Genomic DNA, 24,510 nt, shown 5'->3' with positions numbered 1-24,510 from the left:
CCTAGGCTGCGTGCGCGCTTAAACATTGTGTAATTGACCATGCCAAGGTAAACATAAACCACGACGGCCTGAATCGACAAGTGATGGTTTGTGTTCGTGATATTTCGCATCGTTTTTAAGCCTAGCTCTTGACGTGAATGATTACACGGTTTTTTTGTATTTTTTTCACGTGCCTGCATTTGCAAATTCAGTGCATACACAAAAAAAGTTTAAATATGTTCCATTAATCTGGATGCTGAAATGGGGAATTTTATACTACACTCTGAATTCATCCACTGCCAAAGTGTTATGCCAAAGTCGCACTGGAAGGTAATAGTTCTGCCTTTCAAAAGATGTCAATTCCATTTCAGTGTTAAATTGAATGACATACTTGCCCACGCGCGTCCACGTTTACTGACGACACAAACCAACGGAACATGCACACCTGAATGCACTCGTGGGGTGAATTATATGAACACCCAGTGTAACACCTCTAAGAACAAAACAAATGTGTATTCGTTGTATGGAATAAAATACTGAAACCTTTACGAACCTTAAAGCATTCCTTGGTCTTGAACTGACCCAGACCGGTTGTTTTTTCACGGGGACTGGTTTCCATATCCTCTCTTGCCCGGTCGGTATTTTGCTTGTAACACACGTGACTGTCTGGACAGCCAGGATTGGATGGGACAACTTCCTCTTTGACAAGAAATGCACGTGCCATCAGTAAAAAAAAAAAAAAAAAAAAAAAAATGGGGGGGCGGGGGGGGGGGGGGGGGGGGGAGGGAGAACGTGACGAACAACACGCGAATTGCAAACTTATGCAAAGGACGCGTGGGCAACTGTTTAAAAAAAAGTCCATGAATTCCACAGTAATCTTGTCCCCCGTTTGCCTGCATAAAAATGTGTGTGTTGGTCTCGCCGTGTGTGTGTAAAAATGTGTGTCTTAGTGTGTGTGTGTGTGTGTGTGTGTGTGTGTGTGTGTGTGTGTGTGTGTGTGTGTGTGTGTGTGTGTGTGTGTGTGTGTGTGTGTGTACGTGTGTGTGTATGTGTGTGTGTGTAAAAATGTGTGTGTGTGTGTGTGTGTGTGTGTAAAAATGTGTGTCTTAGTGTGTGTGTGTGTGTGTGTGTGTGTGTGTGTGTTTATTGTTGCTTCTTATTGATGATTTTATTATCATTATCCGTGACACCCATGTGGTTGACCATGGTTACGATTTATACCTTCAGGAAAAAAAAAACAACCCAAAAAACAGCCTTGAAAATTTCGCGACCTCCATGCAGTCTGTCCAAGGACAGAGACGACAGAAAGATAATGAAGGGGGTCGATAAAAGGAAGAGCAACCCCAGGAAAGAAACTCCGTGATATAAGTATTTGTATTTGTATTTCTTTTTATCACAACAGATTTATCTCTGCGAAATTCGGGCTACTCTCCCCAGGGAGAGCGCGTCGCTATACTACAGCGCCACCCATTTTTTGTATTTTTTCCTGCGTGCACTTTTATTTGTTTTTCCTATCGAAGTGGGTTTTTCTACAGAATTTTGCCAGGAGCAACCATTTTGTTGCCGTGGGTTCTTTTACGTGCGCTAAGCGCATACTGCACACGGGACCTCGGTTTATCGTCACATCCGAATGACTAGCGTCCAGACCACCACTCAAGGTCTAGTGGAGGGGGAGAAAATATCGGCGGCTGAGCCGTGATTCGAACCAGCGCGCTCAGATTCTCTCGCTTCCTAGGCGGACGCGTTACCTCTAGGCCATCACTCCACTCCACACAGTAACCACAGTATCCACACACAGTAAACACAGTACAAGAATTGCTACACAAAACAGCCACGGGTCAGTTAATTAAGCATGGCCAGCGCCGTTTCATCTCAAAGGTGTTTTATCTACACAGCAATAACTGCAGAAGGAACTGGCGATAGAATGGGACAATAATGATATCTTGTAATCATCGACTTAAATGTACTTATTGTCTAACTTTTACATGCATGCAGGTTGATACATAGGAAGTATATACTATTAGTATTGTACAATTGCATGAAGCCAGTTTATGTCTTTGTCGTACAGTGAAGGCAGCCGGTCTTTGCCAAAGTGAGAAATCGACAATTGATTCGAGTCACCCAGGAAATTTACACTCTCTTTATCGCAGCTTGTGAACAGCTTTCTTTGAGACTATATCGTTACTCTTACCTCAGTACGTAACATGATCTCAAAGAATCGACACACATATAGCAAGACTTGAAAGGAGAAATGGAAGGCGGGAGAGTCAGTGTGGAAGGGGCGGGGGGGGGGGGGGCACTTTTAAAAATAAATGGATCACCTTTTCAGATCAGTGGGGGGCGTGGGGGAGGGGGGGGGGGAGTGGACGGGGAAGAAATAATCCTTTCAACATAACGTCAGCACTTTTAGGTGCTTTGCCACAGCAGTAGGCAGTGTGCCAGATTTTCCTGTAAGGCAATTGCGTGGTCGGAGACTCAATGGGAACTTACAGCCTTCGATGCGGGGGGACCGCTGCCTGTGAACAAACCCTTCTTATTGATTGTTATACAATACACCCGGTACCGCTGACTTAATGCTAGCGCACGCTTCTGCCAAGACTGAACTGGCGCAGCAGATAATGTGTGCGATGACACGTGACAAACCGTGATTGGTTGACGACAAAAGCAAGTGAAACATTAGCGTTAGTTTGAGTGTTGTACAGTAGTTTCTGGTCTTGCATTTTACGTCAGTGCTACGTACGTACGCGAATTCCAGACACACAGGCGAGGTTGTACGTCAGTGATTGATTGTGAAGAATCAAGCTTCAGGTAAACAAGACCTTGTATATATATATATATATATATATAGAGAGAGAGAGAGAGAGAGAGAGAGAGAGAGAGATGGTCTATTCATATAGTCCACATCCCCTTAGAAGGGGGGATATACAGTAAAATGCACAAGTCGTACATTCAAAGTCTTCATTATGTAACATATCTACTTTTCCTTTTGGAGAGAAAGAGAGAGAGAGGGGATGGGAACTATACAACATAAAAAATGTATATATGTACATACGTACTGTATATATATATAATTATATATATATATATATACATACATACATACATACACATATGTTGTGTGTGCACAGTGGTGTCACTGATATTTTAGGTCGAGCGTGTGCGTCGTAGTGTGTGTGTGTGTGTGTGTGTGTGTGTGTGAGAGAGAGAGAGAGAGAGAGAGAGAGATGTCTATTTAGCAGTGAAGACCTGCAGAAAAGGGGAAGAGATCAAGTTCACGCATGCCCAGCATGTGGGCACGCACATATCACGGGAAGGAAATTCGCGGATTTATCTCAGTCTACAAAGTCCGCATCTGTACCCACTATATCACACGACAAGGAATTAGTCGTGGGTTTCTATCCTAGGTGGTGTTACACTAAATGGAATTGTGGGTTCGTTTTCACCAACTATCACACGAAAGATTTCGTGTGCTATACCCCATAACAGTGTGGGAGATTGGTTGTTCTAACTGAGAAGGAAGTTTTGTTCTTCAGTTAACTTCTACATGGTAGGCAACGAGATGAATTTATCAGTTGACCAGTACGACATAGAATACCAGGTTGAGAGAGGGAGTGAGACAAGAACGTCATCACTACCACTCAAGGTCTGCTAGTGGGGGGAGGAAATACTGGCGACTATGGGATTCAAACCAGATTCTCACCGGCGCTTCCAACTGAGGCGGTCGCGTACAAGTTACAACTGGGCCAACACGTACTCTCGAGGACGCCGTGAAAGAATCGACTGACCGTGGTTGTGTCAGTTGAACTTCTGATCAATCCATGGTTTTCAACGGTGATCAAGTTCACAAGTTTGAGACCGTAAATCCGGCCGTTTCGGTATAGTATTGTCAGTGTCCTTTGGAAAGACATTTTTCGGGAATCTCCGCCGGACGGATTTTCCTCTCTCTATCCAGGTGTGAATGGGCACTGATCGGAGAAGGGTAAACTGTGGCGGAAGGAGGCCACGCCGGCTTCCATCGTTCCGACGGAGTCCTTGATCGGCCGCGATACTTTGCCGTCAGCCTGAATACTGCCGGATACTTTCATAATTACCCGGCTGTTCCTACCAGTACTGATAGGCGTAAAAGGCCATTCAGTGGACCTTTAAGCTTTCAAAACCTATAGAATTATTGGGATTTTCGAGATGCTCACTTCGGGTCGTCGGTACTGAAGTATTTTGACTACTCACTGAAAACAGTCAATCGCTTCGCCGGCTTTTCCCCAAAAGCAGTCAATGCCCTGCCTGCGGTCTCTCGAACAAATCCTCATGATCCATTATGATTTAAGAGAAGTGTGCTATCACTAGAACTGACCATTGACCCGAAGATCAGTCTAGTCATCAGCCCCGGCGTCCATATCTAATGAATAATGTCTTGTGGCTTCAGTATGTTTGACTGAGTCAAACCTCTCTATGTATGTGTGTGACGGTGTCAGTGTGTGTGTGTGTGTGTGCGCGCGCGCGCGCGCGTGTGTGTGTGTGTGTGTGTGTGTGTATGTGTGCGTGTGTGTGTGTAGTGTGTGCCAGTGTGTGGCAGTGTGTGCCATGAGTGAGTGTCCGACAGTGCGGCGCGTTCCTCAGTGCACTTCTGAGCCTGTGCCGGCATGCACAACTTTTCAAATTATATTGATATGCAAGCTGGCGTATGTGTCCAAAATTGTACCGGCCATACTGTATTTGTGTTTGTATATGATTTTCGATTTTAGCCCAGCTGTTCAAGTTTGTGACTGGATACCTCAGTTTCAGTTATGTCACTGACGTACCGTCGGTGAACGCGCCCCCCCCCTCCCGGCCACCCCTCCTTACCCCGGCATATCATTCCTTGTGACCCCGCCGGTGCACTCAGTAATACAGACATATTCTATTCAGTCTACTTATATATATATATATGTGTGTGTGTGTGTGTGTGTGTGTGTGTGTGTGTGTGTGTGTGTGTACAAATTATACCGTGGCTCAGGCGCCTGGTTGGGCTCTCACGGGCCGTCAGTGAAAAGCACGTTGGTTTTATGCATGGCTTTCAGTAGTCGGGCATCTGCTTCTCTCCTCCACCCGCCCCGAATTCTTCATTATCTTTTCTTTTTATTTTCTTCTTTTCTTTTTTAAAAAAAATTTCCATAGCCAGTGTATATATGTAACGTGTGGATAAGTCCACACTACGCTTTGCTCAGTTGAACCGCGCTCAGTCACTGAAATTCTGGTAGCTGCAACTGATAATTAATTAGAGGTGTGTTTTTATTTCTTTTTCTTTTCTTTTTTTTTGTTTGGTTTATTTTTTCGTGTTGTTGGATGTGCACACTTGCAACATTGAAGGGAAGCAATAACAATCTTGAATCATGTGCTCTCTCATACAGATTTGTTTTTCTTGGCAATAATAGTTTCGTATTTTTTTGCCGAATCTCATGAAATTGTTTACGTTTTCAAGAAATTGTAAGTTTTTGTCACTGTTTTGCCGGAATTTGCTAAACATACGTGTTTATGTGCTTTTTTCCGCAACTTTGAAGTAAAGCTAATCTAATGACGTCAAATCATTTACCAGTTCTCGCCCACGTGACTTCGTACGGTCTCTTTGACGAGCACGCCATTTTCGACAGGTAAAGGACGTTCGGTCAAACAAATTTGCGATCGTTGTTAGTTACGGAAGTATGTAAACGACAGCTCTGTGTGAGTGAACACAAGTTTGTATTTGTTCATATGTTAAACTTATATTCTGTTTTACAGAGCATCATGTCGAGTTCACTCATATCGGCGTGGAGAAAGAATGCCTTCTCCAACCCATTCTATGCGGCCTGCCAGGATGACCAGACGACTGCATTACAAGTAAACGAAGGAAGAACGATTGCAGCAGCTTCCGCAGGTTTGAGATTTTGTCTTGCTGAAACAGCTTTGCCTTTTTTGCGACCAAATTTATTTTCTAACATAGAAAATATATTTGACATCTAACGGTTCATGGTTTCTGCTAGTGTCCAGAACTTCTCGCCTGCACCTACAATCCAGCAGTATCTTAGAGGTCACACTGCATAGCATGAGTGACTCGGACAGTGTTCGTTTGGAATAATGTTGACATCTACGGTAACAAGAGATGAACTTAATTATTCAGAAATAATGATGATTACAGGATCACGCAAATTGCAATGTTACTGTTACTACTAATATTAAGACATACTTGAGATCAGATGAACTCTAAACTATCAGAACTCTCACCATTGTTGACCTTTCATAGTGTGAGAGAAAGTAAACTCACTGTTATTAAAACACAATCAACACTTGTGAAAAACTAGTTGGCATGGAGAAAGATTTTTCCTTCTTCTTTCAATGCAATTTAAAGTATTGTTCATTTGCTGTTATGTGTATTAGTGCAGTGTGTGTACAAGGTGAACAACTACAGTGAGTTAGGTTTCACTTCAAAATTTCCATTTTATTGAGTTTGCGGTCATCTTTAGGTGTGAATGCAGCTCTTGCAGATGGACTGAAACTGCTGCTGGATGTTTTCTTTTCACTTATTGTAATTTGAAAATAGATTACTTTTTTCCAGTTCAGTAAAGACTAGAGTAAAAATGTCATTCATTAAGTATGGATGGTTTTAGGCTACCATTTCACTGCAACTAGTGTAACTAAAATGATATGTATAATGCCAGTAATATTACAGGTCAGTTGTGTGTACCAAAAAAGTATCCATTAGAAGTAATATGTCATCTGATTGATCAGTCATGTCCTTCAGAAGTCATTGACACATTAATAGCTGGAGCATGCACACAGTACTTGTACAGACTTGAAATTAAGTACAAATAATGTAATACTATAATACTGTCGTGATCAGGAATAAATAAAGCTGGCAGATGTTGCCAGTTTCTCAGAAAATCAAGTGGATTGCAGGGTTTGAATTTTTTTTTTTTTTGCCAGTCGGGCACTCTCTGGACAAAACATTTGAGTGCCCAATTGTGGTTTGGGGTGCCAGCTTAATAAAAATGAAATGTGCCAAGTAAAGTCTTTCTGCCAGGCTTCATTGTACACGTATTGGAGCTTGGATTTGTACTCCTGCTGTTTCTTCTTTTTGTCATCCTGAGCTTTCATCTCTGTTTCGGGAGCCTTTCTTTTAACATTGAAGATGGGAAACATCGTTTGTCGCTAATGCGCCATGAACGTCACCATCCGATCGTGCACACACAAAGATGCTGTTCCGTGAAGTGAGCTGAAGCAGACGAGACACTTTACATTTCGATCAACCATGTTAGAGCTTGCTTTCTTGGTGTGTCTTTTAATTTTCTTTCGCCTCTTTAGTCTTTGACGGAAAATTTGCGTGCCTGAGCGAACTTTTAGTAGCATTTGCACCCAGGCACCCACTAAATTTGAACCCTGGATTGTCGAGCAGACAGTACCTGTACAGACTTGAAATTAACTAGAAATAATGTATTACTTTCATGATCAAGAATCAGTAAAGCTGGCAGATTTTGCCAAAAATCTAATGGATTGTAGTAGTACCACTACCATGACGTGTTTGCCAGAAAATCTGATGGACTGTGGGAGTGCCCCTACCACAAGTACCTAATTTTCAGAGAATCATTCATTTCTTTTCTTTTTTCACTTTGATTTTTAAAGGCAATGAATTAGTTGCAAAACAGAGCTTGTAGGCGTGAAATGGATGAACTTATGAAGGTCTGGGACAGATTGAAAGTTTTCTTTATCATTTTCACTTTTTCAGTTATCTCTCTAGATTCCCACCACACTCACATACACAAGAGTCAGATGTTCATGCACATACACACTGAAGAACTTGTAAAGGTCTTGGGCTGATTGAACGCTTTCCTTATCATTTTCAATTTTCAATTATCTCTCTAGCTTCCAAACACAGATACACAGTCAGATGTTCGTATGTGCACATACTCTACATATATATATATACATAGGGTTTCTGATAACAAGTCCACCTTGGAAGGGAGATAATCTGAGCACAGTGGTTCAAATCCCACAGTCGCCAGTATTTCCCTCCACTAGACCTTATATGGTTTTCTGGAAACTAGTCATTTGGATGAGATGATAAATGGAGGTCCCTTGCGCAGCATGCACTTACCACACAAAAATGAACCCACGGCAACAAAAGGGTTGCCCTTGCAAAATCTTTTGAAAAATCCACTTCAGTAGGAAAACAAATAAAAATGCATGCAGATTTTTTTTCTTGATATATATGACAGTCTCTGAAAAGCAAATCGCTGTTCCTGGGGAGAGCAGCCCTAATTTCACACAAAGAAATCTTGTGACAAAAGAGTAGTACAATACATAGATATGCATCCCTGACGGTTTAAAAATGGAAAGGGCTCCTTTCCTGTTCATTGAGTGGGTCTGTGGGTTGTTTTAAAAATAAGAAGGAACACTTTTTTAAATGCAGACCTGTATAGGAGCTTTATCTGATGCTTTGGTAATCTGTTACAATGAAGAGTTGTTTCCCTTGGCCAATTTTTGGTCCTGGAAGATAGGGGATATACTTGCCATTGTATGTATGTGTGTAGCAATGCAGATTTGATGAGAATGTGCAGCATCAGAAAGATCCTCTTGTCTAAATGGAGTCTGCGACCTGGGACCCCAAACATTTCAGCTCAGCTTAAAAGAACCCCCCCACCCCCACCCCCCGGTCTCTCTCTCTCTCTCTCTCTCTCTCTCTCTCTCACACACACACACACACACACACACACACACACACACACGCATACACAGACATTACTTGGTGTGATACACTTTGTATCAACTTTATGTAAGGGGGTTGATCTCTTTGTTGAAACTGTTAAGAGGTAAAAGTTATGCATGCTGTGTGTTCAAGAAGTTACTAAGCTGTTTCCACTGTCAAATAACTCTCATTCTTGAACTTGAAGGGGATACGTTCCGATTAAATCCAGAAATAAGGAGTTGGGATCAAACTTCCAGGCTCAGGCCAGATTCATTGCTTGTGTCTGTAATTTCATCAGTCTGGGGAATCTAACAACTGCTGCTTTACTACATTAGGGAGTGATAAGGGAGGGAGGAGGGGGCCGGGGAAGCAAGAAAAAACAAAAACCCAAAACCCCCAAAATCTTAACAGTGAGGTTGCAGAAATGGATGGAATTGTGCCACACAAAATTGCAGAATCTGATGATGCGGAGCCTGATTCTGTCACTGAAGCTGAGCCAGAAGCTGAGGAGGAAGAAGCTCCACCAGAACCAGAGGAAGCTCCACCGGAAGAAGCTGGTGTTGAGGAAGAAGCTCCACCGGAAGAAGCTCCACCGGAAGAAGCCCCACCAGAAGCTGGTGATGAGGCAGAAGCGCCACCTGAAGAAGCTCCACCGGAAGCTGGTGATGAGGCAGAAGCGCCACCTGAAGAAGCTCCACTGGAAGCTGGTGATGAGGCAGAAGCTCCACCGGAAGAAGCACCACCAGAAGCTGGTGATGAGGCAGAAGCTCCACCAGAAGAAGCCCCACCGGAAGCTGGTGATGAGGCAGAAGCTCCACCAGAAGAAGCCCCACCGGAAGCTGGTGATGAGGGAGAAGCTCCACCAGAAGAAGCCCCACCGGAAGCTGGCGATGATGCAGAAGCTCCACCAGAAGCTGGCGATGAGGCAGCACCTCCACCAGAAGCTGGTGATGAAACTCCACCGGATTCCGTTGCTGAGTCTGAACCTCCAGCTGAACCTGTTGCTGTTGCTGAAGATGTTGCAGCTCCAGTTGAGAAACGAAAACCTGGAATCATTTTACCTGCTTTTGCCAAACAAAAAATTCGTAAAATAGCAAGGCAGATGGTAAAGGGCCAGCCATACATGGGCAGAAATGGTGTTCAAATGGTATCACTTACCAATGTTCCAAGTTTCAGCACTGTCACTAATCGCCGATATGGCAAGTCTGAATTATCGGAATGGCTGTTCTTAGCATTTTCTGGAATGTATTGTTTTCAATTTGTGTTCAGAATGAGTTTATTTGCCTGTGAACATGTCTGAAGCCTGTAATTATTTTTTTAAAAGAAGGAAAAAAATTGCCCATCCATGTTTTCACCCCGTGTTTTTAAGCCAAATTATTGCATGCTGTGCATCTTGCAAGTGTTCCGATGATTTCAGGTTTGCCAGATCGTTGGTGTTGAACAGTTTATGCAAAACATCAAAAGTTTTTATTAAATTGCATGGCTCAGTGAAGTTGCTTGACCTCCATACTTTTTAACATTTTTGTGTTTTAAGATGCACTTTCACTTGTTTTAGACCTGCCAACTACTATGTTTTGAGAGGAATTTTGACATGGTCAGAGTATAGTTTGCAATACTTTTATGCGCCTGTAGAAAATGCTACGGTCAGTTGAAAAAGAAAAAAAAAGTCCTATCCCCTTTGCACCAGATCCTTTGAAGATGGACATTCAGACAGATGAAGCATGGTTGACCCAGTATTGTCTCTGCCATTGAGCATTTGTTATACAAAATTTTAGCCAATTGTAGTTTACTTCTCTTTCAGCACATGTCAAATGGAAGTCAGATTGCCATTGTGGGATCTGAAGTGCTGCAACACCCAGCATTGCTAATTTTTCAGTTGCCCAAATATTTCTCCTCAAGAACTAGATACAATATATGCTGAAACATGATTTGCTTTGCTCCTGGTGAAGCACTGTATACCACTCAGTACTGCAGACCATTCTGGAAAGTTGTTTCGGTGTTTCTGACATGCAGTTCTGCCAGACAATACAGCTGTGTGAGAACGAAGACAAGGGCGATAATGAAATGTTTGTTGGCTCAACAGCAGAATATATTTATGACGAACAGGCCTTTCATTATGTGCACATGCTTGTGTCTTATGCAAAGAATATATTCGTGTGATACTGACATGGTATTTGCTACTGACACTTTGTCCTAAATGTTTCAAGATCTTTTGGGGGGTTGGCAGGTCTGCTTACTGAGCATTCTTTCTCTCCTCTTTATTGTCCTTCCATGAGTATGAGTAAGGCTGTTTTATATCTCTTAGTCTGTAAGATGGATCTGTGCAATATATTCTTAGATATTTAAAAACATATGTTGTGGTAGGATTTTTTGTTTAATGCCATGTGGGTGTCTTAACAGTTGGCTGGCAGGAGACAGATTGTCAGCTTCCCCATTCCTCTTTCTTTTAATACTTATGATTGTTTAGCTGATCAGGTGATTACTTAATTGATTTAATCCAAAATGTTTCTTTCAAGCATAGCTGGAATTTTTTTAAGTTGGTGCACTTTTTATGTTACTTTGATAACGTAATATGAATAGGTGGTGCTTTCTGAACAGTAGATTGTTGTGAAAGTCTGAAAAAGGTAATTTAGAGAATACATAAAAATATATATAAGCTGTGAAGCATTGAAATGTTTCCTCTTTTGTTTTTCAGAGGAGACCAGCTGTGAGTTTGGTTCTGCAAAGTACTATGGCCTCTGTGCTTTTGGTGGTCTCCTCAGCTGTGGCTTGACCCACACAGCAGTTGTTCCCCTTGATCTGGTCAAATGCCGCATTCAGGTGTGTACATGTTTAATGTATGTTCAAACTTGTCTGGAGTTTTTAGCAGAGCTATTTTCTTTCTTTTTGTTTTATTTTATTTTTAGTGAGGTGTTACATAGAGGACAAATTGTAATGAATGATGATTTTTTTTTTTTCCCCAAAAAAGTTTCATGCAGAGGACCTAAATCAGGTCTGCAGAAACCTATGAAAACTTTCGAGTGAGTCAGGCTTTTTGAAAATCAGGTCTAAAAAGCATTTGAAATTTATAACTTCAAGGGCATTTTCCTTTTTCCTCAAATTTTAATTTTCAGTCTGTCACTGGGAATATGATGATTGCATGGTACACCATTTTGAGGAAGAGTACACCATTTTTTGACAAGAATACACCAAATAGGAATATAAAGTAAACAGGTCTGGAATAATGGTGTTTCTGTGCCAGACAAATACTGTTTTATATTTAAAAAAAGAAAACGTTCTAGGCAAATCCTGTTAGTTTTGTATTAACCCTTTCGCTGCCAGGAAAATAAGATTTAAGTGAAATCTATTTGCCGTTTTCACAAAAAAACGGAATAAATTTTCAAAAAATTCTGTGCTCTTTGTTATTGGAGAAAGACCCATAAAATAGGTGGTGGCAGTGAAAATTTAAATATTCATTACAATGACTGAAATTTGATTTTTGGCAAACAACAAGACAATATAAGAAAAACAAAAAAAAAAAGTAAGTGAATATCTTGATTGGTTCTGAAGATATTCCATTTTAAAGATGTGACGATGTGTACATGCTGTTAGTACTTAATATTTTCACATTTTCACAGTCATACAGTACTGTCCATGATGATACTGTTATGAAAACTCATATACTTCTGAAATGGGGGTGATTGACGCAGATGGTGTTTCTAGCTATGAATAGAATCTAAAAAGATTCCCCAAGCTAAAGCTACCAGCATTTTTGTCAACGAACTAAATGCAAAGCAGGGAAAAGTCATTGTGGCAGCGAAGTGTACATGCTTTCCATGACGAGTTATCTTGTCATATAGGCAGCCTAGGGGTTAAGGAAAAAATAAAAACTAATTTTGACGTGAGTAAGTACATTTGAAACATCAAAAAACTGATCAGTTACCCAAAGCATAACTGATCTGCTTGAAAAATTCTGGAAAGTTGATGTAAAAGGGTGAAATGTGAAAATGTGGGGAAACATTTTTTTCTTTCTCCAATGGAATTTGTGTGTGTGTTGTTGTTTTTCATGTTTTTCAGTATTTTTTCTCAGTAGTCACATCATCAGTCAATCGTGATAATATAGCATCAAAACCGGAAACCACAACCATGTTACCCTACTTTCACAAGCTGCCCTTGAGGTAAAAAAAACAACAGCTGGAATTGGGGAAATGAATAAACGTCAGACAAAGGAAAAAACCGATGATCAGTTAACATTTAGGATGTTACCACATAACAAAACAAAAAAAGAAATGATGCATTGCCATCTTGTTTCCTATGGCAAAACATCTGACTGCATTTAGACCTGTTTTCATTTGGCTCACATTTTTCAAGAAAAAGGAGTGTATGATACCCTGTTATGGTTGTCTTTGGCAGTCAGCACTGTGTCTGCATGTGTGTACATGTATGTGTGTGTGTCGGTGAACGTAAATGGCTAATAATTTATTCACAGAATGTGTACAAATGCCTCATCACTTAGTGCATGTAGAGAAGCCACACCACTCTTGACCACTGATGGGAATGCTGTCCCTGTGCAGGTGGATGCTGCCAAGTATGGCAACATCGTCAATGGGTTCCGTGTGACGCTGAGAGAGGAGGGCTTCCGTGCCCTGGGGAAGGGTTGGGCCCCAACCATGATTGGCTATTCCATGCAGGGAGTGGGAAAGTTTGGTTTCTATGAGGCCTTCAAGATCCTCTACAGTGGTATGCTGGGAGAGGTAAGTCTTGCCCACCAAAGGATCAGTAGTGATTTAAATTTGCTTTGTCCTGACACAAATGACTTTGGAACATACCATTGCAGAATTGATAATGTTTGGTCAAGAGTTCATGATTTTACAGGGATGTAGAAGACTGAAAAGAACTATTTTGCAGTGTGAAGTAAATTAATTTTGAAAAATTCACATTATTAATCAAGTATGAATGGAGTCAGAAATGTTTTCTGATCAGTGGGAAAAAAAGTGACTTGTATTTGTTTCCAATAAGACTTATATTTTCAAATTTATGTTTGATTTTGTTTACCTTTTTGAAGAACATCAACCAATAACCACTTCCCGTTTTGAAAAAAAAAAAAAAAAAAAATCCTTAGATAAACCTATTTTACAAACAGGAGGGAAAAGAAAATATGGTAGTGTCTGTGTTGACAGGAAAACACGTACCTGTGGAGGACTTCTTTGTACCTGGCTGCCAGTGCCTCAGCAGAGTTCTTTGCTGACATCGCTCTGTGCCCCATGGAAGCCGTGAAGGTGCGCATCCAGACACAGCCTGGCTGGTCCAAGACGCTCCGTGAAGGGTTCCCCCGCATCATGCAGGAAGAGGGAGTCTCAGGGTGAGCATACAGTGGACAGGTGGAAGGAGTGGTTATGAAAGATCTTCACTGTTTATGTCCTGGGTCTTGGACTTGTGTGAAATGAAGCAAATTGGTCTTTTTCAGCCCGTTTCTGTCTACACCCTTTTCTTCCTGGCAGACTTTGCATAATCTGTCTGAACATAAGGAGTCCTTTATCTTTTTCTGTTAAAAAAAAAAAAAAAAAAAAAAAAAAGTTCTAGCTGGAATGATCTATTTGTTAAAATATGAATGTCCTGCTACATTATCAAATTTCATGTAACGTAGTATGATTGACATTCTGATTATCACTTCTCTGTTTGTCAAGTGACAGGTTTGACCTCACTTCCTAAGACTAGACTGCATACATGTTGGTATTAAAAGTAGTCAAATGTATACTTAACAGTGTCAGTGTTTCTTAGATCATTAGTGCCAGAAAAAGTACTGAAAACTGCAGATCAAGACCACTGCCATTAGGATCTCACTCAGGACCTACGTTGCAGCACTTGGTTTCTGACATCTGGCCATGTTCATGTTAGATACAGGATTATAAAAATATAAAAAAATTTAAAGCAATGGCAGGGGTCATTCACTTAAATAGCAAAGTGGACGCTTCGAATCTGCAGAACGAATCTTTAATTTACTTCCCTATGCTGGATGTTTTTGTGCATGTATGAGCATTGAAACTGGTTCAGTCAGATGCCTGAGCAAAACTGTCTGCAAGTTTGTGGTGGAGCATTTGGTTTTCACAACCAAAAGGGTTACCAGCTTGTTCTGGAACAAGTCCTAGAATGTTTTCTTTTACCTGTGAGGCATGCTTTTCGATCAGTTGTCTTGTTACCATCACAGAAAGAATTAATTTTGCTGTGTCCTTGTTGACAGATTCTACAAAGGCCTGGTGCCACTGTGGGCCCGACAGATCCCCTACACCATGATGAAGTTTGCCTGCTTTGAGCGCACCGTGGAGGCCCTGTACAAGTACGTGGTGCCCAAACCACGCAGCGAGTGCACCAAGCCCGAACAGCTGGTGGTCACATTCGCTGCTGGCTACATCGGTGAGCCTTTGTTCCGTGATTGTGACATATCGTGTGCTATTAATCCTGGCTTTTTGGCCCTTTGGTGGGGGGAGAAGGGGTTCTTTTTTTTTCTTTTTTTTTGTGTGTGTGTCACTGACATTAGCTGGTTGCTATCTGGCAGGTACAGATTGCCAGCCATGTCAACACAAGGACATTGATAATGATAATGTTTACATGTAATTTATAGCACTCTATACAGAATATTGCTCCAGGTGATTTAGAAAACATATTCTTCATCAAATATTACGTCAGTGTTTTACATTTTCACACCATGATGCAACTTACAAAACCATATGTAAACAGATACACACCTCCATAGATGCAAGAGCATACAAATATACACACATGATTGACATATTGCAAAACTGAACTGTGAGACTGGTTGCTTACTGCAAGGTCATATTTCTGTTCATGTGAAATTTAATTAGTTTAGCTCAGATATGCAGTATGAAATTAGGCAAGCAGAGTTGGTGGTTGTTGTTTTTTTGTTGGTTGTTTTTTTTTTGTTTTGTTTTTTTAGGAAGGAAGATACTTAACCAAGACCTGTTTCGCAAGAATACTGAAACATCCTTACATCCTAAAGTGTTCTCAATCAGAGCATTTATTACATCACCAGCTTGTATTAAGTGTGTTCATGACTGTGCCTATAGTGTCTTGTTTTGTGTGTCTGAACAGCTGGTGTGTTCTGTGCCATCGTCTCTCACCCCGCTGACACCATTGTGTCCAAACTGAACCAGGACAAAGGCTCAAACTTCATGCAGGTGGCTCAGAGACTGGGCCTGATGGGTGAGCTTATTTTGTCAAGTTATTTATTGTTAGTGTTTGGGTTTTATTGACACCACTGCCTCTTTCATTTACTCCCCCTAACCTCTCATCGTTTTCTGTTGTACTGGTATTTTGTTTGTCCTCCCTTGTTTTGATTTTTTGTCATTGTCTCCTTTTGCCGCCCCACCCCCACACCCCCATACACATCCCTTTTTTAAAAAAAAATTTTTATTTTTATTTTTTTTTTTTTTAAATACTTTTCACACTCCTTAGATCCACCTCTGGGTGCAGTCAGTGTCTGGTGGCACTGACTGTCACCAGCAACGTTTCGGTTGTTCCATCAGAGGTGCTTGAGTCATTTGTGTGTGACAGCAATACACCTGGACAGGTAGTCCTCGGCCCTACCTCCTTCCCCCACCCACAGTCATACCTGCTGGCCTCTGTAGGCAGACTGCTTGGGGGAGGGAGTCTTTGGGTGGGCTTCACTATTTGTCTGGACACTGCCTTTCACTTTGCTGCATGGGGAAAAGATTGAAACGTCTTGCTATTTAAAACTTACTCAGGTCAGCGCTAAATTAGTGAACTTGGGTATCTTTGTTTTCTAGTTTGTATATTGTTGTATATATTTATTACAATATTTGTGCTTTTTGGCTTTTAGGTGGCATAATTAAATACTACAATTTCTAAGGGAAAATGTCTTCCTGATGAACTGTCTTACAGGTAGAGTATGTTTTATGAATGTAAACACAGGCAAGTTTTGGTCTCTTGCACCACAGTATACATAATCAAAACCTTAAGCTTGTTTGAAAACAAAGAAGTGTTGATCTTTCAGCTTCAAAAAGTACAAAAGAAGGTAGAAATTGAGAGAAGCCAAGATTGATAAGCAGAATGCTGTGACATTGAGATGAATCATTTTGTGTGATACTTTTTCCATTCACTGCGCTGTGCCCACACACTCCTTAGATCCACCTCTGGGTGCAGTCAGTGTCTACCGGTATCTGGTGGTGCTGACTGTCACCAGCAACTTTTTGGTTGTTCTATCGGAGGTGCTTGAGTCATTGGTGTGTGACAGCAATACACCTGGACAGGTAGTCCTCAGCCCTCCCCCCTTCTCCTCCCACAGTCATACCTGCTGGCCTCTGTAGGCAGACTGCTGGGGGGAAGGAGTCTTTAGGGGGGGCTTCACTGCCTGTCTGGACACTGCTTTTATTTATGATGTTGCCATTTAGAATTTACCATTAGTGAAAGTTTAACAGTGCATTTGTATGTAACTACCCCACCCTAAGTCATACCTGCTGGCCTCTGTAGGCAGACTGCTTGGGGGAGGGAGTCTTTGGGTGGGCTTCACTATTTGTCTGGACACTGCCTTTCACTTTGCTGCATGGGGAAAAGATTGAAACGTCTTGCTGTTTAATACTTACTCTGGTCATCGCCAAATTAGTGAACTTGGGTATCTTTGTTTTCTAGTTTGCATATTGTTGTATATATTTATTACAATATTTGTGCTTTTTGGCGTTTAGGTGGCATGATTAAATACTACAATTTCTAAGGGAAGATGTCTTCCTGATGAACTGTCTTACAGGCATAGTATGTTTGATGAATGTAAGCACAGGCAAGTTTTGGTCTCTTGCACCACAATGTACATAATCACAACCTTAAGCTTGTTTGAAAACAAAGAAGTGTTGATCTTTCAGCTGCAAAAAATACAAAAGAAGGTAGAAATTGAGAGAAGCCAAGATTGATAAGCAGAATGCTGTGACAATTGAGATGAATCATTTTGTGTGATACTTTTTCCATTCACTGCGCTGTGCCCACACACTCCTTAGATCCACCTCTGGGTGCAGTCAGTGTCAACCAGTGTCTGGTGGTGCTGACTGTCACCAGCAACTTTTTGGTTGTTCTGTCGGAGGTGCTTGAGTCATTGGTGTGTGACAGCAATACACCTGGACAGGTAGTCCTCGGTCCTCCCTCCTTCCCCCACCCTAAGTCATACCTGCTGGCCTCTGTAGGCAGACTGCTGGGGGGAGGGAGTCTTTGGGTGGGCTTCACTATTTGTCTGGACACTGCCTTTCACTTTGCTGCATGGGGAAAAGATTGAAACGTCTTGCTATTTAAAACTTACTCTGGTCATCGCCAAATTAGTGAACTTGGGTATCTTTGTTTTCAAGTTTGCATATTGTTGTATATATTTATTACAATATTTGTGCTTTTTGGCTTTTAGGTGGCATGATTAAATAATTTCTAAGGGAAGATGTCTTCCTGATGAACTGTCTTAAAGGCATAGTATGTTTGATGAATGTAAGCACAAGCAAGTTTTGGTCACTTGCACCACTATGTACATAATCACAACCTTAAGCTTGTTTGAAAACAAAGAAGTGTTGATCTTTCAGCTGCAAAAAATACAAAAGAAGGTAGAAATTGAGAGAAGCCAAGATTGATAAGCAGAATGCTGTGACATTGAGATGAATCATTTTGTGTGATACTTTTTCCATTCACTGCGCTGTGCCCACACACTCCTTAGATCCACCTCTGGGTGCAGTCAGTGTCTACCGGTATCTGGTGGTGCTGACTGTCACCAGCAACTTTTTGGTTGTTCTGTCGGAGGTGCTTGAGTCATTGGTGTGTGACAGCAATACACCTGGACAGGTAGTCCTCAGCCCTCCCCCCTTCTCCTCCCACAGTCATACCTGCTGGCCTCTGTAGGCAGACTGCTGGGGGGAAGGAGTCTTTAGGTGGGGCTTCACTGCCTGTCTGGACACTGCTTTTATTTATGATGTTGCCATTTAGAATTTACCATTAGTGAAAGTTTAACAGTGCATTTGTATGTAACTACCTGAAGTTGGTGGATTTTTCTTGTTTTGTTTTTTGTTATTTATATTTTAAAGTTACCAGGATTATTAGCTGCTGGATCATAGCAAAAAAATAAACTAAAAGAGCATACTTACATTGTGTCCTTCCAAATAAAAACTTGCATATCAGTTCAAAATGTGATCAGTTGTGGCAAAAAGTTCAGTGACTATGATGGGGGAGGAGAGGGAGGGGGGAGAGACAAGCAAATGTACAGTCAAAACCTTTTATAGAAGTAGGGCTTTAGAGAGAAAAAAACACATCCTTTGCACTTGAAAAGTGGTAAATGAAATAACTGACATGTCCACTCAGTGTTCTTTCTAAATATATGCAGTCAGGTAGAATACTGATGTTGGTTCTGGTATTATAAATGATGTGTTGTGTGTTGCAGGCATGTGGAAAGGTCTGTTCCCCAGGATCATCATGATCGGTACCCTGACGGCCCTGCAGTGGTTCATCTATGACTCTGTCAAGGTGGCCTTCCGTCTGCCCCGACCCCCACCCCCAGAGATGCCTGAGTCCCTGAAGAAGAAGATGGGTCTGGCATAATGACGTTCTCTCCTAGACGTCCCTGCACCACTCCACAGTCTGTGTAAATGAGATGTGCAGTGCTATCTCAGAAAACAGAAGCTTCCTCACAGCCACAACAGTTGTGAACAAAAGTATTAGTGATAGTGCGTACGATCGTCTGGTCATCATAGACATCTAGGATCTGTGTGATTATGCTTAATCAGCAGATGGTTTTTTATGTAGAGTACTTGGAGTGTTGAGTATCAGACTTTTTTTTTCTTTGTTATAAAAAATCATAATTCATTCAGCAGGTGTAAAATTCTGGCATTGAAAACTTTAAAAATTTTAAAAAAACAAAAAACAAAAAAAACAACATAACTGCAGTGTGAGCGGTTGCACAGTGGTCAAGGGACTGTTGTCTTGTTGCTGCGGGAACTTGAGTGATTTGTGTGTGACTGGTATTAATTTTTCATCACAGGATTTTTATTGGGCCAAATTCCTTGATCAGCAGCATACAATACATTGAATCTACCTGACCTTGTGGTACACATGTAGAAGTGTATGTGACATACTAATGTCTTGAGTTTCAGGGGTGAATTAAAATTTGAAGAAAAAAAAATGTGGTGTGTGCCTCTTTTTGTTGGAGGTTCTGCTTGTATATTTTCTCTTTAGAATGCTATAGTTATGTGCAGTTGTCATAAACACACACACACACACACACACACACACACACACACACAAATCCAGTACAAAGAAGAATGCCTGTGCAAACAATAAATAACAAACAATAAACAGTTTGAGTGAATAATTTTTTTTCCTGACCACTTATCTTTCCAGACACAGAAATTGGTTAGATTTAAAACCAAGCATGATTTAGATATTTGTACTTTTTGCAGATATGTCAGGCATGAGATTTTTCCGACTATAGTCTGATTTCCGACCGAAAAGTGGCCCCAGAGGCCATTTTTGAGATTCGCATAAATCCGTTGAGAAAAGAGGGGGGTGGGGGTCCGACCCACGAACGTTGTCCAACCGATCGGCAAGACAAACCCACAGCGTTTGTTAAAATGCCCCGTGTTTGAATAAACGAACCAATTGAGAATAAGTTTTCCATTGTTTCTCTGTCATCATTCAGCTTATCCGTATTCGGTCGGGATAACTTTCGCTCGCGGGCTTCAGGACTTGCAAAGGTACCTGATTTCGTTGATCATCTTCAGTCATTGATAAAATGAGAAAACTTACAAAGGATTAGAGGATTTTTGCAGCAGAGATCGATACAGGAGTGAAAAATAAGTGGAACTGGGCCTGACAGGAGGAGATCGTGAAAACAGAAGTGAAGAACAAAAAAATAACTTCACGGGTAGGCGACGCCATTCACGAAATCAACGCCGCAGGCGAGGCCAAGTGCAATTGGTGTCAGATTGTATGGGTGCACCTCTTCAGTCTAGGCACGGAAATCTGTTTTCAGATTTACATTAAAAACGGAGCGTCCGTTTTCTGGAAGAAGAAAAAAGCCGATGGGCCGTCAGTTCTACATCATTTACCGACCGGATAATCAGTCTGTCAAAAATGAAAACGGAATGCTTTTTCGAAAGCGTCGTTTGTTGACCCCTTGAGAGGCAATCCAGTGCCTTGCCAGAGCACCAAAATCGAAGTCAGAAAGTCGATTGAAGTTGTCAAAATGCTGATAACGATCCCTACGTGGCACGCATTGATACCACTGTGAAAAGCATGACGCACTCGCGCGCGCACATGCACACACACATGCGATTAATCACACGCACGCACAGACATGCGCGTGCGCACACACACACACACGCACAAACTTGCGCGCACGCACAGATACACGTAAACACCGGTGCGCCCGATCTCCATCCCTGTCAAGCCACAAGGGCCATGGGTACATCTGCTTGACCCTCTGTTCATTCAGCAAAAGCTGCAAACGTTTGCCACTTTATGCATAAGCAGCATTGTTGCGATTGAAACAGAAACATTGTAGCAATTGACGTCAGTGCTTTTTCTGACACAGTCGAGACTGCGGTACAGACAGTTCATCAGTGGCAAGTCAGTTTATTTAAATTTGAGACCTGCAGCCAGATTACCAAAGTTACACATGCACGCACAAACACAGAGCTGAATTGAATGAGTGCGCGCTTACACACACACACTCACTCTCTCTCTCTCTCTCTCTCTCTTTGAAAAAAAAATCACATGAATGGACACACATATGCACATAGTGACATACTCTGTTTTTTATTTTATCTCTCTCTCCTTCATACTTGCACATGTGCACACATATAAGCGCTCGCACAGAGCTTAATAATATGCACATGCGCGCGCACTCACACACTCTCTCTTGCACACACACACACACACAGAATTTTATTCAAAGCAATGCACATATATGCACTCATATGAACTTGCACTTTTTCCTCCCACCTTCCCCCTGATCTGTCTCTGCCCCTCTCTCCCTCTTTCTGTCTCTCCCTCTCTCTCTCTCTTGAACACACACACAGATCTATTGAATTTGAAAGCAGTGCATACACATGCACAAATACAACTTATATTCTTTTCTCCCACCATCTCCGCCCTTTCTCTCTGCCTCCCTCTCTCTCTCGTTTACACACGGTTGATTTGAAACCACACATACATGCGTGTGCGCACACATGCTCGCTTTCTGTCTGTCTCTCTTTCTCCCTCACACACAGAATTTAGTTGGACACGCACACAAACACAGTCCATTCTGGGGAAGTCTCAGCGATCCACTATTTTCAGCGAAGAGCAGTTGATTTCAGAGGGGGAAAAAGTCACTCACCAACCTTGCCCCCCTCCTGCAGATTTCACTTTCATGATTTGCTGAGGTACCCCTACCCTCTCTCTTGGTGAGAGAAGGGGAGCTTTGGGGGGGGGGGGGGGGGTAAAAAACCACTGTCAATGACTGTGGCAACTTTGGCATTGAGCCAAGACATTGACCACTATTCTAGCAGAGAATCCTGGACTGCTGAAAGTGATATAACCAGTCACAGACCCGCCCCCTCCTCCCTCCAAGTCATTCCACTTCCCCCATTCCTTCCTCAACCAACACACGTCTGTCAGTGGAACAGCTGAAGAGACCAGATGGTCAGTTATATTGGTACAGTGCAAACTTGTGTGCAAAGAACATTTTCCTTGAAAACACCACACACACACACACACACACACACACACACACACACACATACACGCACACACAAGAGAGGCCACCCAAACCTCTTAAAAATCACTAATTTCGTTTTCAGCCATGGGCTTTGCCACCCTGGACCCTGGCCAATTTTCAGAGGAAACTCCTGGACAATTCCCCAGCCTCTCTCTCTCTCTCTCTCACACACACACACACACACACTCACTCACTCACTCATTCACACAAAGAGTTGCATTTGAAGTAGTTAACGTACATGCACACACACAAACTAACTCTTTCCTCCCATGTCCCACCCGACCCCCATTCTCAATCTGTTAGTCCATCTGTCTGTCTCTCATTCTCACATACAGAGAGTTGCATTGAAAACACACACACACACACACACACACACACACACACACACACACGAGACAAGATTTTGAAAATCATGTCCCCAAGGCTGACTTTTACAGGTTTGAAAGCAAAAACACTTCAGTTTAGGAAGAATTGGACTGATTTTTTGTCTCCTGCAGGTTGGAATACCTCAGCAGCATTGGTGGCCCGCAAGTGCAGATTTTATGGTTTGAAATTGAGAAAAACCTTCAGCTTCAGGGGGCTTCGCCCCCAGACCCCCCACCAGGAGCGTTACCCCATGGACCCCCACTGGGGGCCGCAGAAGGACCCCAGGCCCCCACCTTTCAGACTCAATCACAATTTCCCAATCTCATGCCTGTATGTAGATTTTGTGTGAAGCATATTCTTTTGTATGCATCAGTGATGAACACAATCTTTAAACCCTTTTTTGTGGAAAATAAGGAAAACAAAAACCTCATGTAAAGTATACCAGACAGAACATTACATCAATGACATATGAAATGTCCTCAAACTTTTTCAAACAAAAAGGGAGGCCTTTTTTATTCATCACTGAGCTAGGTTTGTGCATTTTCCATGTTTATTTCCCTCTGTCAGTTCATGATTCAACAGTGATTTGAAATGGAAAAAAAATCTTTTGATTTCTTTGGAACATTTCAACACAAAGTCATCATCCAACATCCAGTCTTTACTCTGAACTGTTCTCAACTTTTCAATGTTTTGGTTGTAACCAAAGCAAGCATCTCTGTTTCATGCTTAGGGAACTTGGCCAGGCTTACAATTCTCCCCCCCCCCCCCTCCATGAGCCCGCACCCCCCACCCCCCCTCCACCATGCCCCCATTCTCCCCCCTCCCTGTGCCCCAACCCCTCCCTCCACCTTCCCCCATTCTCCACCCTCCCTGTGCCCCAACCCCTCCCTCCACCTTCCCCCATTCTCCCCCCTCCCTGTGCCCCAACCCCTCCCTCCACCTTCCCCCATTCTCCACCCTCCCTGTGCCCCAACCCCTCCCTCCACCTTCCCCCATTCTCCACCCTCCCTGTGCCCCAACCCCTCCCTCCACCTTCCCCCATTCTCCACCCTCCCTGTGCCCCAACCCCTCCCTCCACCTTCCCCCTCCCTGTGCCCCAACCCCTCCCTCCACCTTCCCCCTCCCTGTGCCCCAACCCCTCCCTCCACCTTCCCCCATTCTCCACCCTCCCTGTGCCCCCACCCACCCGTCGCCGTGGTCTATTCTCCTCCACCCCTCCCTCCACCATGCTCTTTTTTTTTTTTTTTTTTTTGCTGCCCCATCAGTCTGCACCGTTTCAGTGGCATTACTTCCATGCCGCTCATTTAGATTCCCCCATACACGGCCACACCTGGGTTCGTCCGTCACAGTTCCAGCGTCGGCAGTCCGCAGGGAACCATCGATATTAGGTCGTCAGGAGGCCACACACCAGAGAAGACCCTGCACTGCTGCTGACTACGGTCACTTTGGTGGTGTTCAGTGGTGCCTGTTCTGATTCAACGTACTTAGGACACCACCTACTAAGCCCCCTACTAACGACAATAATGGCTTAGTTGCGAAGCCAGACTGAGTGAGCATACCTCCCAGAGTGGAGACCGCCACCACGTCCCTCAAACAATAGCCCCCCACGAATCTGCCAACACTGAAGACATTGACAGGACTCATCCTACCAATGTGATATCGAACTGAGGTCCCATGAGAGCGGCTAAAGCCACAGCTTGGACGTTTGTTTTTTTCATTGTGTAGGAAGTGGCGTGCA

The 24,510-nt window shown here is 42.6% G+C and overlaps 1 protein-coding gene and 4 non-coding genes across 5 annotated transcripts; all 5 read left to right on the top strand.

Annotated features, from left to right (window-relative positions):
* Window positions 1–5,537: 5,537 nt before the first annotated feature.
* Window positions 5,538–19,583, top strand: LOC143299373 (solute carrier family 25 member 3-like). The gene is made up of 8 exons (XM_076612526.1): window positions 5,538–5,606; window positions 5,734–5,869; window positions 11,370–11,494; window positions 13,228–13,407; window positions 13,834–14,015; window positions 14,895–15,067; window positions 15,764–15,874; window positions 19,092–19,583. Exons 2-8 carry the CDS (start codon window positions 5,740–5,742, stop codon window positions 19,247–19,249), a joined length of 1,059 nt encoding a protein of 352 aa, XP_076468641.1. The 5' UTR covers window positions 5,538–5,606; window positions 5,734–5,739; the 3' UTR covers window positions 19,250–19,583.
* Window positions 16,113–16,355, top strand: LOC143300099 (small nucleolar RNA SNORA53). Its single transcript, XR_013057611.1, has one exon. It is a non-coding gene; the product is annotated as a small nucleolar RNA SNORA53 (small nucleolar RNA).
* Window positions 16,803–16,946, top strand: LOC143300098 (small nucleolar RNA SNORA53). Its single transcript, XR_013057610.1, has one exon. It is a non-coding gene; the product is annotated as a small nucleolar RNA SNORA53 (small nucleolar RNA).
* Window positions 17,666–17,918, top strand: LOC143300096 (small nucleolar RNA SNORA53). Its single transcript, XR_013057608.1, has one exon. It is a non-coding gene; the product is annotated as a small nucleolar RNA SNORA53 (small nucleolar RNA).
* LOC143300097 (small nucleolar RNA SNORA53) lies at window positions 18,361–18,504 on the top strand. The gene has a single exon (XR_013057609.1). It is a non-coding gene; the product is annotated as a small nucleolar RNA SNORA53 (small nucleolar RNA).
* Window positions 19,584–24,510: the final 4,927 nt, after the last annotated feature.

The sequence above is a fragment of the Babylonia areolata genome, chromosome 25 (genome assembly GCF_041734735.1).
Source record: "Babylonia areolata isolate BAREFJ2019XMU chromosome 25, ASM4173473v1, whole genome shotgun sequence".
NCBI classification, from domain to species: Eukaryota; Metazoa; Mollusca; class Gastropoda; order Neogastropoda; family Buccinidae; genus Babylonia; species Babylonia areolata.
Note: the sequence above shows the minus strand (reverse complement) of the source record. Positions and strands in the feature narration are given on the sequence as shown.